The sequence below is a fragment of the Euwallacea fornicatus genome, chromosome 18, assembly GCF_040115645.1.
Source record: "Euwallacea fornicatus isolate EFF26 chromosome 18, ASM4011564v1, whole genome shotgun sequence".
Classification (NCBI taxonomy): domain Eukaryota; kingdom Metazoa; phylum Arthropoda; class Insecta; order Coleoptera; family Curculionidae; genus Euwallacea; species Euwallacea fornicatus.
The window spans coordinates 1562355-1580109 of record NC_089558.1 but is presented as its reverse complement, the minus strand read 5'-3'; the positions used below and the strand labels follow the sequence as shown (position 1 = coordinate 1580109).

The following is a 17755-nucleotide window of genomic DNA, read 5'->3' as shown; positions in this document are numbered from 1 at the left end:
GACCTAATTTAGTTGTGTTATAACGCGCGAGAAGGGCGGCACAGCAAGGGTTGATGCAAACCCTTGATGGGAAGAAAAAGCCCTATCACCTGTATGTGGGGACGTCTCTCTGTGTGAATGTGAAGAAATGGACGAATTTTGATGTGCATTTTAATAATACACTTTTTATAATTCCAATATGTGAAGTGAGTTTCTATTCAATTCAACCCACATACATGCAGGACTAAAAGTTCTGCATAAATTCGTTAAAAATTTAAGGAAATATTTTTCACGAAAATACTGGAGCACGTTAAATATTGTTTTTATTGTGCGTTTTTTGACGTAACACATATGTATACATTGTTACCTATGTAGTAAATAGATGTCCATTTGAATTTTTTTTTCTTTTGAAACCCCATGTATATAATAACGTTTTTGAGTTATCTGAGTAATTCTGACCATATTTCACGTAACATACCCATATATCAATTCAATAATTATCGAAATATTTGTGCAATATGGCAATTAGAGCGGCCTGCTAAATCGCCTGACATGACCCTTATGGAGTTTTTATAAGGTGGTCTGAACCGTAAAGTGTATTTGAACGGACCCGACAATACAGAAGAGTTAAAAAATAAAATGACTCAAAAGGCTCAAGAAATACCTCCTTATATGATGGGAAACGTTCGTGAAAAATTTGACTTGTGGCTTCCCAACGTCAGAAAGGGCACAATTCAAATGTTTAATGCATTTGGTGATAGTTGATAATATTTGTATGTTTCAACTATTAATTAGTTTTAACGATATTTCTAAATTATATACACTTTTTTCGAGATCTGCTGAATTTAGACGTGGGTGGGTTACATGAAATATGTTCAGAATTTCTAATGGAACTCATAAATGTCATAGTATACTTGGGGTTTCATAAAAAAATTAAAAAGTACATTTATCTACTATATGGGTAGCCCAGTATACATGTCTGTTATTTCAAAAAAATGCACAACTAAAAATGATATTTTACGTGTTCCGGCATTTTTATGAAAAATATTTCCTTTAGTTTTTAACAAACTTATCCAGGACTTTTGGTCCTCTATGAATACTTCGTATTATTTTAAAGTTCCCATCGGTCCAAGTAATAAAAGTAACTTCAGATTAGTAAATAAACCTATTTTTAACGAAATATTCTTCAGAATTTCAAATTTTTAAACATGGCGATACTCAACAAAATTGAGGGATTTTGAGTTAGTCGTTGCGGAAATGCAGTTTCAAAAACCTCCCAGATCTCTCAAAACATTGGCTATAGATGCGGCATTATAGAGTTTATAAAACCTTAGAGTATTCCTTTTAAGCTTCTAAAAGCATTGAATAAATACATGTGAAAAAAAAGTTTTACATTTTTTTCCAAAAAAGCAGCGTCGGACGAAAATTCAGTAGAATAAATACCACGAAAGATAACTTTCTAACGTGAAAAATCGTCTACATCTCAGTATCGTACTACGCCACTAGTTTTAACTAGATTCAGTATTCAACAACTCCCGGATCTCTCAAATCTGATTTTTTTCAGTAACTCTCTTAAAAAAGCAGCAGCGAACAGAACATTGCTTAGGTGGGAAAAAAAGGATTTAAACATTGTGCCAGTTATGCAAAACTTACAAAAAAAAGTGAAATTTGGTGAAATGACGGAATTGTTGCCTTAATAATCCCGTAACGTGATCTGAAGAAGTGGAAGAATTCTGAAGAGTGCGAGGTCTGGGCAAAATATCGCACCAAAGTTGAGGGATTAAAGCCACGATTTCCACTCTAAGTTACATAATGACTGAAATTAAGCTGCATTATTTAAACTGTCTATTGTCTTGAAGCAGCAACAATGAATAGCTTAGATCTTTTTCTACATAGTCATAGCTACACACTATATGATCAACTAAATTAGATCCTAAGTAATCCATATGCAATGCCTGTAAAACCCATTGAAGCACATAAATTATTAGTAAGTTTGAAAATGGAATTTTAGAGCTTATGATGTAATTACCTGAATATTTTGACGAACTCTGATTCATACTCAATAATACATACCTTGAAATTATTGCTTTGAAATTAGACTGATCTAATGTAGATATTGCGTGCATTCAAGGGCTAAACGATTAATTATTTACAGACTTATAATATAACTAAATGCATAATGCACAAATCGTTTAAGACTTAGCGGCCAGGTATCCGTTTTTATCAGTAGGGCAAGGCCTCAAACAAAATTTTCCAAAGGAGAAAGCATAAAACCGATCGTGTGGAAAGGGTTTTCCGCCCAGTCCCAGAAGATAAGCGCAAAGTTAAATGACGCATGGAATGTATTTTATGTATTTCCCCACATCTATCGACTGGTAGTAAATTTGTGAGTGCTATTGATATTTAGAACCCACGACGGTAAAAAATCTTAAGTTTTGAAGTGAATAGTAAGGAAAACTATAAAATAATTCATCTTGGGCCATTAGCTCTGCCCTTATCTTTCTGAAAGCAGGCGCAGAGGGCCCTTTACAGGCGGAAGGTTTTCCAATTTGCATTTACGCCAAGCTGCCGCATGTTTTGTCCTGTTTTCTTTGCAATCGCAGGCATATTTAAATGATATAAAGCACCTGCCCGTTTAGCTATCTCTATAAGACAAGGATTTTAAAGTCTAGCTGTCCATAACTTTAGATGACTAAAGTTTGCTTAAAAATTTGCGACGATGGCGAATTTAAGTTTAATAGGTCACTAACTTGGAAAACTCATTTTTTTCACCATGAGCAAAGACTAAATAAAATCCCCGGCAACTTTTCGAATCGACAAACTTTTAAAATGGGCCGGAAAATTTTTGTGCGACAAAGCAAGTTTGCTCAACAAATAGGTTTTGATTAAACTTGCTCTATAGTGGAAGTCAAGTCTCTCCAAAAGAGTCGTTTGATTTCTGGACTTATGGATATGCAGAGCGGGGAAAAATTAAATCTGAAATAAATTTTGGACGGAAACTCCACTCGTATCTCATTAAAACTTTATTGTCATGCAGGGAAATGGCTCCTGCTGCTAAATACCTATCATAAATGTTTTGTTTACAATATGTCGCGTCTTGTTACATAAAAAGTTGGTAGTCACATGCAATCTCGACGATTTCACGCCATGCTTTTATGGCTCAGAGCTTGTACGAATTTTTCTTAACGTTGCTAATCAGGCAGAGGAAATTTCATGCTCATATTGCATGAATTTTTCACAACTTAATGGTCTTTGATACGCATGCCACTTTAGTAGATGAGTTACATGAATCGTTCAGAGCGAAAGTGGTATAATTTGAAAAAGTGTTTCCTGCAGAAATAGTATGGAAAATCATGCTCAAGGGTGTGATTGAGCGCGTTATTAATCACTATTACACCACGTGCGGTCTCACTGTAGTATTTTGGGAAATATGCTCAATTTTTCGATTTTTCAAATATGCTCAGTTTCATGTGAAACTGACCACACAGAAATAACAATAATTAAGTTATGCAACTTTAGCTAGACAATGTTTCACAATAGAGTGTCAACTGATCAGAGTTTCATTAAAAATGAAAGAACACTAATGGTTTTTCTTTGTGCATCAACTTGTTCGATTTCGTTCAATAAACACAAATATGTATATGTCCTACATTAACAATATCCCGAAGCCAGTATTAGTACTCTACTCATGCAGAGTTTATCAAAAGGCATTTTCCAACAGGACAATGTAAGACCGCACAATGCCCACATTACTCGAAGGTACGTGGAACAAGCAGAATTGACAATGTTGCCTCGGCCTGCACGGTCACCGGACCTATCACCTATCAAACATCCCTGGGACGTGATGAGTCGCCGTTTTCGAAATTCGCCGAGGTCTCCTAGCAACTTAGATGGCCTCAAACGCCACCTTGAGGGAGCATGGAATGAAATATCCCAGGAGGATATTAATCATTTGTTGCAAAACATGCTGCAAAGAGAACATATTTGCATTGTTATACGAGAGGATGTTACTCATTATTAACTTTTTAATTAATGAACGTTGTTTTTTTTTACCGAAACTCTGATCATTTGATACTCTGCTATGAAGCATCATTTTGCCAACATTGCAAGACTTAGTTGTTATCATTACCAGGTGGTGCGTTTCATATGAAAGTGTGTGTACTCGAAAAGCCAAATTGATATACTATTCCAGCTCAAGCTAAATGCTACTGAATAAACTTTGACTTCTCTGATTTTTTGAAACATTTTCAAAAATGTCGTAAACCTTTTGTGGGGATCATCTTCCTCCATAAGAAGCTAAATTTATACTTCCTTCGACTTCAGCCAGATTCACAGTTCACTGGAATTCGAAGGACTCAACGCAACTTCTTCAGATTCGATTTTCTTACACCCTTTTTTAGTGATTTTCTCCTCAACGAACATTTTTCTAAGCCGTTGTTTCACTGCAGCTTCAATAACTTCTACTTCTTATCCTGGGAAATTTTCAATGGAGAATTATATTCCTTTTGGCTTTCTGCCAGCTTCAAATCTGAAATCTTTGAAACGTGAAAAATTAAGTGATTTTGATCTGATTTTTGAAAACACGCAGAACGTGGAAGCGTTAAGGTTTAACCATCCTGTTGGGTGGAGAGATGCCTCTAAGTGAGCTCTATAATCACCTAATCTTATGTTCTCTTTGATCTCAATTCACAGCTGCAAGTGGATTGCATTTGAGAGTTTCCGAAATGCAAAATAACGAAGTTTTTTATAATTCCGATATTTTTTATTTGTGGCGCCCGTAGGAATAAAGTTTTTATTGCCCTATTGTAAAGGCAGATAACTCTAGGTCTCCCCTATAAAAAAATCAAATTTGCATTTTCTTCCACTTCAAATTAGAGGTGCACTTGGCTCGAGTCTGAAGGTTAATAAAAAGCAAAGAAAAGAGGTTTCCATTTCTCTGATTTGCGAATAATTCTAATGCCCAACGAAAGAAAGTTTTCAATGTTTTATTATACGGGATGTCCCAGAAACATTGGCAGAGAATAGGATTAGTTAAAAAAATTGGGGCGTGACCCGCATCTTGTCCTGGGCTTAAAGTCATCAAAACGTGCTCCTTCGCCAACAATGGTCGATTTTTAGAGCCAAAGGCCTCTATAACTCAAAATCACTAAGACGTTACTTCGTCGCCAGAGATGGGCGAATAACGTGACCTCGCGGCCTCTGACTTCGCAGTCTTGGATTGGTGTCGTATTTACCAAAAATGGGGGCACAAAACGGCAAATACCAACGCAGCGCTCACTCCCCCTAAGTCGTTGTATACTGGCACCAGTGTAAGTACCATATAAAACGGCTTCCGTTTTGGTGGTTGAGGTCTCTCCATTGGGGTCAGCGATCCAGACACCCTCACGAGAGGCCAGAGTGACCCTCAAGTTTAATACGTAGCATCCTTTCTGGGCTCATTGGTGCCTGTCAATGATATTTTGATTCAAAATGAAAATGAGGTCACTGCAGCAGTTCCTTGTGACACTGTGTCTGCATCCTGCGGCACCTAATTATTTGCAGCACCATTAGTAATTAATCGCTTTGTCTCCTAATCTAAATTGTAAATTTTTGATTGCCGTTTCACTAATAACTATGCAAATGTCCCCGTATTAGCCTGCATGGCACCATATATCAATCTATTTACATACAGTTGCGTGTCGTCTCTTTTAAAAAATTCGCCTCTTTATTCTTCTTATTAGCACTTTCCTTTGCCATAATTAGGTCGTTATGACATTAAGCTATTTTATGGCGTTTTCGAGTCTTTTATTATTTTTTTCCATGCTGTCGAAGCCTAAAAATATCGCTTACACGACAAGCTGGCAGCGATTTGCATGCTGATCCACTTTAAACTTTACCCTTTCCTTAAGAAGCCTTATCGGAAGACAGGTAGGGTGAATAAACAAGGGTAAATAATGTCAGACAAGATAGGATATCTTTACGGTTTAGACTTTTGCATATGTTTGTAGAGCTTCCTTTCGGTTTGCTATTACACGCAATGATGTGCATATAAATGAGGCCCTTTTTATTAATGCAAAAATCGATTCCACAGGTTTACGTGTTCCACTTGCACCACCATTTAAATTCATTTTGTATTTTACATGTTCCGTTCCACTTCTAGGTCACATGACTCTGTATATTCCAGTTGAATTTTTTTCCCGGGAAAACGATCCAGAGTCGTGCAGCGGACAATTACAAGCCCGGGTTAATCTTCCGTGTTTTATTTTCGAATAACTGCGTTCCGAGCGGGATTAATCCCATAATCCCTCCTGATACGTGCAACAATTAATTCCGGAACACAATGTTGATGGAATTTTCTCTATTTATAAAACTAAATTAAATTTTTGGCGCCATAACTCGTTTTTGAGGTCTGGATAACTGGAGCCGCGCCACTACTGCAACAGGCCACATTTTAAACCCAGTTGATCCGCTTTAGATAGCAAACCAATCTCTGGTTTAATATTATGTTAATGCGGAATAAATTATGTCGATAGCTGATTAAAATTTGGATAATGCATGTGTGGCTTTCCCACTGAGTAATTCTAAATTTATGAATTTTAATTCGATTTTCATGTAAAAACCCCCGAATGACTATAAGTCACCATGAAAATCCTTTTCGAAAACTAAAAGACGAGTCCATCCAGTATTTTGCGGCGTCAAATCTAAGTCAATTGGTTATAGACGGGCCACAGAGGACAGGCCTGGAAGTGGTGCTAGTCTTTTAGGAAGTTTCTCAAAGGATCAAAAATATTTCTCTTCCTGCCAGTTACGACACTAATTCTGGTTTAAAAGGTAAAAAATCATAAGCCCTTGAAAAATTCATTACTTAGAAATCGGGTCGGTTCTAGGAAGTTTCTAGAGAGACAGAAACGTAAGACTTCCGAAGAAACGGCAATTCAACAGTTTCAAATTTTAATCCTTTTTCTTCTTTGAAAATCTCATTCCCAGTGACTTCGTCTTTGTCTAGTTTATCTAGGTTTTAAGGTGATCTCATCCAAACTTAGCGTAGTCCTAGAAATGTGGCTTTAGGGATAGTGCACCTAATACCTCCAAATCCCCTGAAAAGCGCCTCTAAGATGATTTCATGTTTTTTGATCTCTGCAAACTTACTCCACTCCTCAAATTTTCATTTAGAGCGCGTTTGAGTTCCTCGAAATGTCCTGAAAATCCTCTTCCAGGTTAGTTAGAACTAATTAAATTCATGAAACACTGAAATATTTGAAAGAAATTATTGCCCTCTGCACCATTGATTTCACAGTTAATAATGGCCCAACTACTGGGCATAATTGGCGGCATTTGCAGCGGCTTTGACCAAGAAGCTAATGATAAAACTCGGGTTACAATGGAAGAAAACTTTAAGACATTATGATCTACTAAATAATCTTTCTACGCCACTGCATTTCACAGTAAGCAGGGTGCAAACAGTGGGTCGAAATAGTGAAATTTTCGACTTGTTTAACCAAAGATCGCTGTCTTAGCGGAGTAGCATTTGATGAGGCCACAAAATGTGCTTTTACAGAGTGGCTAAATGAAAAGGAAACTTAAAAAAAATACAAGCTATCAGACGTTCTACGCCTCTGAAATTCACCCTGAATAGTCGCCTGACTAATGGGTATAAATAGCGAAATTTACAGCTTGTTCAATCAAGGAACAGTGGCGCAGTAAAATGGCGTTTGATGAGGTCATAAACTAAGTTGGTGAACAATGGAGAATTTCAGGGAAATTTTGAAAAATTGTAGTCGACCAAATAGACCCTCTATGCCCGTGCATTTTTCGGTCTTCAAACATCTAACATAAGGGGTATAGATAGTAAAATGTTGTCCGTGTTTAATAAGAAAACAGTGGCGTAGCTGAGCGACATTTGGCAACGTCGCAAAATGCATTGCTACGCTTTGGCTACTGAATATAAGGATATTTAGGAAAATTCTAACTAACCAAATAAATCTTCTACGTCTTTGCATTTCACGGCGAATAGTCGCTTAAATATTACATGAAGCTTAGGAAATTCGCAACTTTGCGTACTGAAGGAACAGTGGCGTAGCGAAGTGGTGTTTGACGAGATCGACGCAAGAAACTAAAGCGTCTTGTTCCTTCAAGTCAGTTCCGGTTAATCGGCAATATCTCGAATATCATAAAATTCAATCAACGATTGAGATTTACTCAGTACTCGAACTCCGATCCTTCCATTGACTGCCAAGATATAAATAGCTAATTTAACTTTGCCATTAATTTCAAAAACTCTTTGATATTTCACGGGTGCACATACTTTAATTGCGTCGATATTTCACTTCAATGCACGGTATCGATTAAATTACCTTCAAAAGCTTCTTTTTAAAGAGCTGGAGGTAAATTATTGGTCGATTAAGGCTTGAGACCAAAGGAACCGTTTCGTGAATTTTTATTTGGGTATAAATTACGACACGTTTGAATGGAATAAACAGGTGAGTAATCTCGACTCGAATGCAATTTCGAATCGATAGAGGTTTTTTTTTGCGGCCTTGCTGAAATTTAAATACATAAATATGTCAGATTTCTAGCACGCACCGAACTTTGCATGGATGTTAAAACTAACGCATTTGCTACGCAATATGTACTTTCCTGGCAGATTTTTTCTGTTACTGGAGTGACTACATGTGGGGCCCGCAATAAATTACGAACAGGTGCCCAAAAAACCGCTCTAGCAGAGTTTTTGTTATCTTATAAGCCCATAAATCTAGGCAACAATAGCGAAATGGCTTAGAAAACGCGCCTTAAGGCGGCTCTTATCGGGACGTAAATGAAAAATGACTGGTCAGATGTTTCTTAGTAGATAGGGATATCTGCATATTGCGTCAGCTACACCGTACAACTTCCTTGATAGTAGATGTCTGCTGGTCACGCAAGGATGATGGTAAATACCCTGCATGGTTTTTAACCTGGACTGAATTCGAAAATTCATTTCCTTCGTTTGTGTGATGCGGCAATAAATTCCGGGTTCCGAGATAACTTAGACGTGATTTCTGGAAAATATAAGTACGCAGCCCTAATAAATTTTTGCCAAGGACCTATCCGGAATAGAATCTAAAGAGAAAAACAATAATTTCTCGCTAAGGGCCACCCGAGCCGGATATTTGCGACATAATTTGCCGATAAGTCGATATATTTTCGAAGTAAGCGATATAACGTGGCACATAGGAAGAACGACGTTTTTACCATCCCGAGGGACTTCATCAGTGGCAAGCAAATTAACCTCGAACCCTTCGGGAGGCATAACTCCTGTTCGCTTCATCCTTAGGGTTTGCACACATGTTAAGTCTTAACTGCCAGCTTACACTGACAGAAAGTCTATTGGAATTCGAACTTGCTGCATTTATTTCAGTAATATATCATTCAAAACTAAAGTGCAGCGGCAATATTTCACCAGGAAAATATTCATTTTTAGAGTATCGTAAAGTGGCGGAATGCAATTTAGAAAAATGCACTTTTAATGCGCGTATTAAAAATTCCATTAGCCTTTAACGTGTTGTGCTAGTGGCAAAATATTTATTGCAAACTGCCATTAAATCAATCAGGAGCTTTGCAATTCGCACAATGTAATGCTAGTAATTTAACTTGCACTGCCAGGAAGTTTTCCAACTGGATTTTTCATGTTTGAAAACCGAATATTCCAATTTAGAAAATATAATGCCAACCACAAATTTGTCAGAGCTCAATATCATCACAAGAGCTGGAATTAACAGATAGTTAAAGTGCAAATAGAGGTATTAAATCATCACTTGTCTCAGCTAATAACGAGCTAAAATTCTGGAGCATGGTGATTTACAGTAACAGTCATATTCCAGGCATTTCTGGTGACCATATGGTCCATTTATAGGTTGCAATGATGAATGTTCCGTAAAAGCCTATTGAATCAGATCTTGTATTGTTTGCAATGACAGCCTGCGAGCAATGGCTAAAATGCTACAAAAACTCCTTCAGTTTCCTCTGATATGTAACGTTTCAGATTTGTCAAGTTAGTTCGAAATAGTTTAGAACCATTATTAATTTGAAATTTAATTATATTAACTTTGGTTAATGAAATGGAAGGCTGATGTATGGGCACTAACGGGAACAAACGTTGGAGGCCCTCAATCAAAGTTTGAGTGTGCACGTTCCGGCCCTAAAATGATTATAATTTTACAAAGGTTGTTGAAATAAATACAGTCAGATAATGATGCTTCACGTAAAATGCTCACAAACTAAGATTTTTTCCTGCGGCTTTTGGAGAGATCAGAATAACCAAAATTCCAGAGCTTTTTATCACAAAAAGCTAGAAAGAATATCGAATCGAAACAGACAGCCACTGTGTCGACACCCCCAGAAATATTTTTTGCAGTTATTCCGAAAATTTGCCAGTCCTATCTGCCCGGGAATACCTAAATATGTATTCCTTATCCTTTTAGCATCGTGATTTATTTGACAATTATTCGCCTCTCTGAAGCGATTAATTGTCAAAACCTTGGGCCTCTATATCAGAGTACTGTGACAAATTACCGGCAGGAAATTGGAACCACATTGGTAAATTGTCAACCGACGCAGAAACTAGAACATTTTCTACCTGTGAGATATCCATAAACCAAACTCTCCGGAGCGACTAATTGTCATAATATTGAGCTTAAAAATCAGAATATTTTGACATATTAGTCACAGGGAGCTGGAAGCACATCAATATTTTGTCAATTGAATCGGGAATTTTCAAATTTTCTAATGCGTTAATATTTATGTCTCAAGCCCTCCGGAGGGAGGAACTGTTAAAAGTTTGAGCTTGAAGATGAGAATATTTTGATATTTCTCATAAAGCAAAATGGGTTCGTGTTGCAAAATTGCGAATTCAGAAATATCTATATTTCTAGCTCTCTGGCGTGGCCAGATGTCAAAATATTCTGAGCTGGCAGCTCAGAATATTATGACATTTTCAGGAAATTGGAAACATGTTAATAATTTGTCAACTGAATCTGAAACTTGGGAATATTCTCCCGCAGAAATATCTATTACCGTGATAGAAAAAAAGGTGATTTTTTCATTTAAAATTCGCGGGTGGCATAAAATCATAAAACATTTTTTTTGTAGGTTGATAGCACTGTCTTTGATGCCTATACACAAATCCATGTCAATATATTAAATTTCTGCAGAGCCACACGTGTTTTTGTAAACATACAACAGTGAGATTTTCGATTTTTGCTGTGCCCGATATTGAGAGAATTCGAATTAAATTTTGTTTGCGCAATGGATATTCAGCCGCGGAAACGTTGAGGATGTTACAGAAGGCCTTTAGTGATACGGCTATGTCACACCAAAATGTTCACAAATGGTACAAAGTCTTTAAAAAAGACCGGAAAGGTGCTCCGAAATCGTTAATTGACATTCAGAGACCTTGCTGATGCTTCGAGCGTACCATTTGGATCAGCTCTAACCATTTTCAATGATGTCCTGTGCCTCGAACGCGTGAAATCTCGATTGATTCCAAAAACGCTGAATTTTTTGAAAAAAAAAGCGTCACTTCGAAATCTATCAAACGCTGATTTCTGACCACCAGGACATGAGACTCGAATCTATTCATACAACCCGGAAACAACCGACCAATCGAGCTAATATTGTAGAAAAAGGCGAACCAAGGCCGAAAAATCTATGCCAAAGTCGCTCAAAAATTAAGATCATGTTGACAGTTTTATTTGATTATCGTCGCGTTGTGTATTATAAATCTACTTCTCCAGGCCAAACTGTTAACAAGGAATATTATTTGTGTATTATGCGTCGTTTGTGTGAAGCTATTCGCCTCAAGTAGTCAGAATTACGAGCAAACAATTCGTAGGTTTTGTACAACCATAATGCACGATTGCACACTGCGTCGGTTCTTCGAGAAAATTTTGACAAAAAATTGACCCAGATCGTTCCAGAACCACCGTAGTTGCCTGATTTAGCACTGTTGGACTTCGGACTGTTCAACAAGTTCAAAAGATCGCTCCAGGGACACTTTCGACTCGATTGAGGACATAAAAGCCGAATCGAAGGAAGTATTGAAGGCGATCCCGGAAAAAGACTTCTGTAACTGTTTCCAGGATTGGAAAAAACGATGGCATAAGTGCATCGCATTGGACGGGGAGTACTTTGACGACGATGAAATTTATTTGAAAAAATAGATAAAGATTTTTCGTTTTATAAATAAATTAACCTTATTTTTTTATCAAAGTGGTATATCCCAAACCGTCTTGAACGACTAATTTGTCAAAACTTTGACTTTGGCGATTAGAACATTTTCACATATCACGTAAAGCAAAGTGAGATCGCGTTGGTAAACAGTCAACTCAGAAATATCAACAGAGTGTCCCATTTAAAGCTATGATTGGAGATTATTCAAAAACGGTACGTTGACTGTAAAAAACTTAAAATAAAAGGTGTCCTGTAAAGAGAAGGACATGTCATGAAGATAATGACTTTTAGCTAAAACGTCATTTTAAGGGCACTTGTTTTTTTTTCAAATGGCAACCCCGTATTTTGTTTATAGATCCTTGTAGATCTCCAAAAAATGAATATTTTTTATTTGAACAATTTTTTTATTAGACGTTTTACTGCACAGTTACACTTGGCTTTTGTCAAACTTTTGGCATAGTCGAAATTATTGTATTTCTTTTTCTAAAAAAATGTTGCAATGCATGTTCTGTTTAAAACTCGTAACAAAATTCTATCTAATAAAAAAAATTTCTATGGAAAAAAATGTTTTTTTAAATTTGCTCTTGTTAAAGTCTACCTTGTTATAAGGTCGACACGAAATCGATATTCTTTTTTCGACAATCAATCTAATTATTTTGTGCGAAATGATTCAAAAATTATTCTTTTCGTTTCAAAATTCAATAAATGAAATGGATCGCTACATTTTCGATGAAAAATTAGAAATTATTTTTATTTATGGAGAGGCTGGAAGAAATGTTAATCGGGCAGTAGAACTTTTTGCTCAAAGATTTCTGGATGAAAAAGTTCCCTGTTGGACGACTTTCAACGGTGTCGTTAAAAATTTCAAAGAAACGAAAATGTTGGAAACAAAAAAAAACGCAATCACTCCTGAAGTGCAACACATGAAAGCAATCAAATAGCCGTTGTTGCAGCTGTTGCCCTCGATCCCCATGTAAGTTGTCGTCAAATTTCTGCTGACTCGGGAATATCAAAGACAAGTGTCGACAGAATTTTGAAAGTAAATAAAAACCATTCCTACCTCATGTCTTTACATCAGCAACTCCATAGAACTGATTTCGAAAACCGAATCGATTTTTGTAATTGGACAAGGCAGCAATTAATTCAAAATGCAAAGTGCAACGATCCATTTCAATGACTGAATTTTGAAATGAAAAGGTTCATTTTTGAATAACTTCACACAAAATAATTAGATCGATTATCGAAAAAATAACATCGATTTCTTGTAGACCTGTCATGAGGTAGAATCTAACAAGGTGAAAATAATTTTTCTTTTCCTAGAATTTTTTTTTGATTGGATAGAAGGAGGTTAATGAGTTTTAAACAGTATATGCATTGCAAAATATTTCTAGAAAAACGATACAGTAATTTCAACTATTTCAAAAATTGAACAAAAATCAAGGATAACTCTGCAGCAAAAAGTTTAATAAAAAAATTGTTCAAATAGAAAATTTTATTTTTTGGAGATCTACAAGGATATAAAAAATATGGGTTTGCCATTAAAAAAATGTCCTTGAAATGACCTTAACTGTTGTTTTGTCCTAAAAGCACTGTTTCCATGACACGTCCCCTCTCTTCATCGGATAACTTTTATTTGAAAATTTTTTTATACAACGTACCATTTTTGAGTAATGTTCAATGACAGCTCTAATTGGGACACCCTGTGAATTGCAAGCCCTCTTACGCAGTCAGTTGTTAAAATATTGAGCTGTCAAATCAGCAAATTTTGACATGTTGGCTAATGGAATTTAGAAACATATCGATAAATCAGGAACTGTGGAACTTAAAATTTTTCGAGCTTCCTTTGAGAGCTCTAAATTATTTTGTTGAGTCAGAGGCCCAGATGAAATTAGAGCCTGGTGGTGATCATTATTATGATTATTAACATAAAATTTACAGAGAGAAACTCCCTTTCTGTCTCGAATATTGATTTTTTTTCTCTGGGTGATTTTTCATTTTAGAGTACAAAATATCATCTCCTCCGAGTAATTTTGAGCTCCGTAATCAAATCTGAGCCGCCTTCGTCAAGTTTCTCCATGATAGTCACGAAAATCGCTTTTACACGAATAATTAAATTGTATGGCGACTTCGGGACTTTATTTTGTTACCAGGCGATACCGAGAGCGGAACGGTATTAATTTCAGCTCGGCCGTTTGAGCTCGCAAGTCAATTTGCAAGGAAATTGAAGGGAGAATTGCCGCTTAAAAGGGTTGCCGTTCATTAGACTTTTGGGCCGCCCTTCTTATTTATCAGCGCCGATGTTTTGCAACAGTCATTAAATTCTTCTGGTACAAAGCCAAAATGCAATTACCAACGTTCACGCTGACGATAAATCATCGTGGACACGCTCTATAAAAACTATACTCGTGCCGCTTCCAATAAGAATATGCAAAAATATGTAAGAATTCTACTGTTAACTCCCTTCCTTATAAATGCCTTCCTAAGAACATGAATATTCATGTAGGTGAGTTTTTGCTGCTAGTGCAATTCTCTATGACGTGTCTAATGCAGTGGTGCACTTTTCAGTCATCTTATGGCTATATAAGGTTGAGTTATTAGGAATTAAAAATAACTCTTGGGAAATTCGGCACGAACGGTTTCCCTTAAATTCAGTAATGGAATAGGGGTTGAAAATGGCTTTGATAGGAGACCCCTTTGCTGCACCACTGGTTCCAGCAATAAAAAAGTGTTACAACGGACATTATGTTAATTACTTTTATAAATACATTCTGCTTTGTTCTGAAACGGAAATAATCTATTTCAACCAGAAGGGTAAAAATGATTCCAAAAGCTTCATAAATTATTTATTAATTTTTGTGTCATACCTCAAGTTTATAGCAGAAAATTAAACGACATGTTTCTCCGGCAATATGACTTGCAGATTAGCGCATTTCCTTTTTTTTTACTTCATTAAACGCTGATAAATAGCTGTTATTTCATGTCGGCTTTTATTTTTAAGTTTGACTTTTGAAGTAGATAGTTTGCATTCTAGTCATGCTCTTTCCAGAGTTTGCCTCATCCGTCAGTTAAGCTTGTCGATAGTGCAGTATGGACGTCTTCCAGGAGAAAGAGAATCCCTTATCAACAGGTCCGTATGCAAATAATTTCTTCCTATGTATAACTTAACACACTTCAAACATCGTGAAGCATGTACTAGGAGTTATCTAGATAACATTATTATGTTTATTTGAAAAATTCCTCTACGTGGCAACACGGCGCTGCGTTTTTGTCGCACCAATGTAGCTGCGCTATTTGACAAGTATATGAGTGCTGTGTAGCGAAAAACGATCGCTGTGATGCCAAATGCGACTTACTAGGAGGTTATCAGAGTTGAAGGAATGAGTTTAATAAGGCAACAAAGATAATCAATTAATTCGTGGGTTGCCTTCACAGCAGCATAAACGTAAATTATTAAAGAAATTTGCGAATTTACTAATGCAAGGTAGGAACATTTTCTCATGTGACAGGAGATTGGAAACGTGTTTTTGGCTTAGGAATATCCTCTACTTCAGAAATATCTAACGTTCCGTAGCTCTGGAAAGTTTTTTGAAGTTATTAAAAATCAAAATACTGCTCCTTTTCATCACGGCTATTCCAGGAAATTGGAAGAACCTTTATAAATTGATATAAAAATTTGAAGATATTCTCTAGTCCAGAAATCCCTAATATATTCGCAGGAAAATAATTTTTGAAACGTGGTTTTAAAACACATTCAACGTCATCGAACGTAGATGAAGAATTTTTCAGTTGCAACATTAATCATAAAAATTCGTCTAAATGGCAACACAGCGCTGCTCTTTTGTCAAACCAACACGGCGAACCTATTTGACAACCTCCTGAGTGCGACAAGGACAACAAAACAACGGTTATCGCGGAAATCAATGAACATTATTAGCAGATGTAACTTAATTGCCTCATTCATCTTGAAGAGACTGTGTGTGACTTTAATAGTGCAACTAAGCTAATGAGTGTACTTGGCTGCCATTCCCTACATAAGTGTAAATTATTAAGGCTTTTTCGACACAAAACGTTTGGAAAGTAAGACGAATGTCAAGCTTAACACTCGTATAACAGCTTTAGAGCAAAGGGGAGCCAGAATTGCTCTAAACAATAAACAACGCCTCTTGAAGCTTCTGATACTCCAACTTTTGAGTTATATCAGGGTTGCTCACAAAGGAGAAACACTGCTGTGAGAAACCTCGTTTTCCAGCTTAAATTTATTTCGAGATATTAATTTGTGTTATTAATTAAGTCACCCAGCTTTGGCGCTTTCAGCTTAAGTGTGTTTTGTGTATACCTCAATGTACTCTATTAAGTCTGATAAATACTTTCTTTGTTGGTGAGCATTCATATCAGCTCATCCCCTTTAAAACATGCAACCAACAAACTTTCCGACCGACAAGCCCTCAAATCGTCAAATAAAGTTCAAAAATCCATTGCAGGAAACTCGACAAACTAGCGAATTCTAAACGACATAAACAATAACAGATAACAGCTTCCCAAACAAACTTCGGGAGCGCGGAAGTTGCATATGTATTTCCGAACAAAGGGGAGTTGGACGGAGTTTGAGAAACTCTAAGTGCATCGGGGATGAATCGATGCTTAGAAATTGGAAGTCGGTGTTCAAGACCAGTGATTTCCGCATGTGGAAGTGCTTTGAGGGGATTGTTGGAGCCAAAACCGCTGCCTCTATCCCTTTCCAGCGGTAAGAGTTTGCTTTATGATTGCTGCATCTGGGTCAATGACCCTGATGGTGCTTGGCTCTTAGAATTCTTTCTGATCGCATGTTACTTGGTTTCAATCAGATTCGTTGGAGCTTCAATTCTCCTTTGGGTTCTTTGGAAACTGCACTAAGTCAAATTAACGAAAACAACAGTCAAGGGCGTTAATCAAAGAAAAGCTCCGGTAGGCGTTGGGATACCAGAAGCATGTCTTGGATACGTTCGAGAAAACCGAGATTAGAACGCCTACTGCATTATACATTCAGAAGTGCATGTTTTTTTCTTTAGAAGTAGACATAGGTTTGAGGTCCAAGTGCCTCAAAGTCTACATCCGACCAAAACTCGAAATTATAAAAAATCAGAGAACAAAGCTAACTATGCATTGGAAAGGAGCCTACGCTATATATTTTGATCCATTAGACGGTGTTTTCCTGTAAGAATAAAGAAATGTGTTATTGTCATTAATACTGCCAATTTTTCTAAGAAATTGCTCAAAGATTTGAACACAAAATATGAACAAAACTCATGTTCTTTAAAGCCGAATTTCTTCCTTTTATCTGCAAGATTCTTCAAACCTCGTAAACAAATGGTATAAAGAGATCCTTAAAAGCATATACAGATATGATAGAAATTTCTCATAAACATATACATATACAGAATGTATTAGAAATAAATTCATTAATTTAAACTAGTGAGAGATCAAGTTGAGAACAACATTTCTTCTATAAACCGTTTTTCTTAAAAACCATTTAAAAATGTATTCGTTTCGTTTTTAAAATTAACGATGATGATTCTTGTTGTTGAATTTAAACTGTTTTCCAAAAAAGTGC

General features: G+C 36.5%; 1 protein-coding gene and 1 long non-coding RNA gene across 5 annotated transcripts in view; one reads left to right on the top strand and one right to left on the bottom strand.

The window, feature by feature from the left end:
• The window catches only part of LOC136345142 (heterogeneous nuclear ribonucleoprotein C-like 1), a 142067-nt gene that overhangs the window by 11808 nt on the left and 112504 nt on the right, over nucleotides 1–17755 (top strand). For 2 of the 4 annotated variants that reach the window (XM_066293177.1, XM_066293176.1), the window contains exons 1-2: nucleotides 15212–15292; nucleotides 16647–16909. The exons of 1 other annotated variant lie outside the window; for it this stretch is intronic. In XM_066293177.1, coding sequence (XP_066149274.1) covers nucleotides 16795–16909 — 115 coding nt within the window. In that variant the 5' untranslated portion in view covers nucleotides 15212–15292; nucleotides 16647–16794. Of the gene's footprint in view, nucleotides 1–15211; nucleotides 15293–16646; nucleotides 16910–17755 lie in introns of those variants that run through there. One more of the 4 variants, XM_066293178.1, reaches the window with a different exon arrangement.
• Nucleotides 1–17755, bottom strand: part of LOC136345146 (uncharacterized) — a 121042-nt gene that overhangs the window by 62183 nt on the left and 41104 nt on the right. The gene's annotated exons all lie outside the window — the stretch shown is intronic.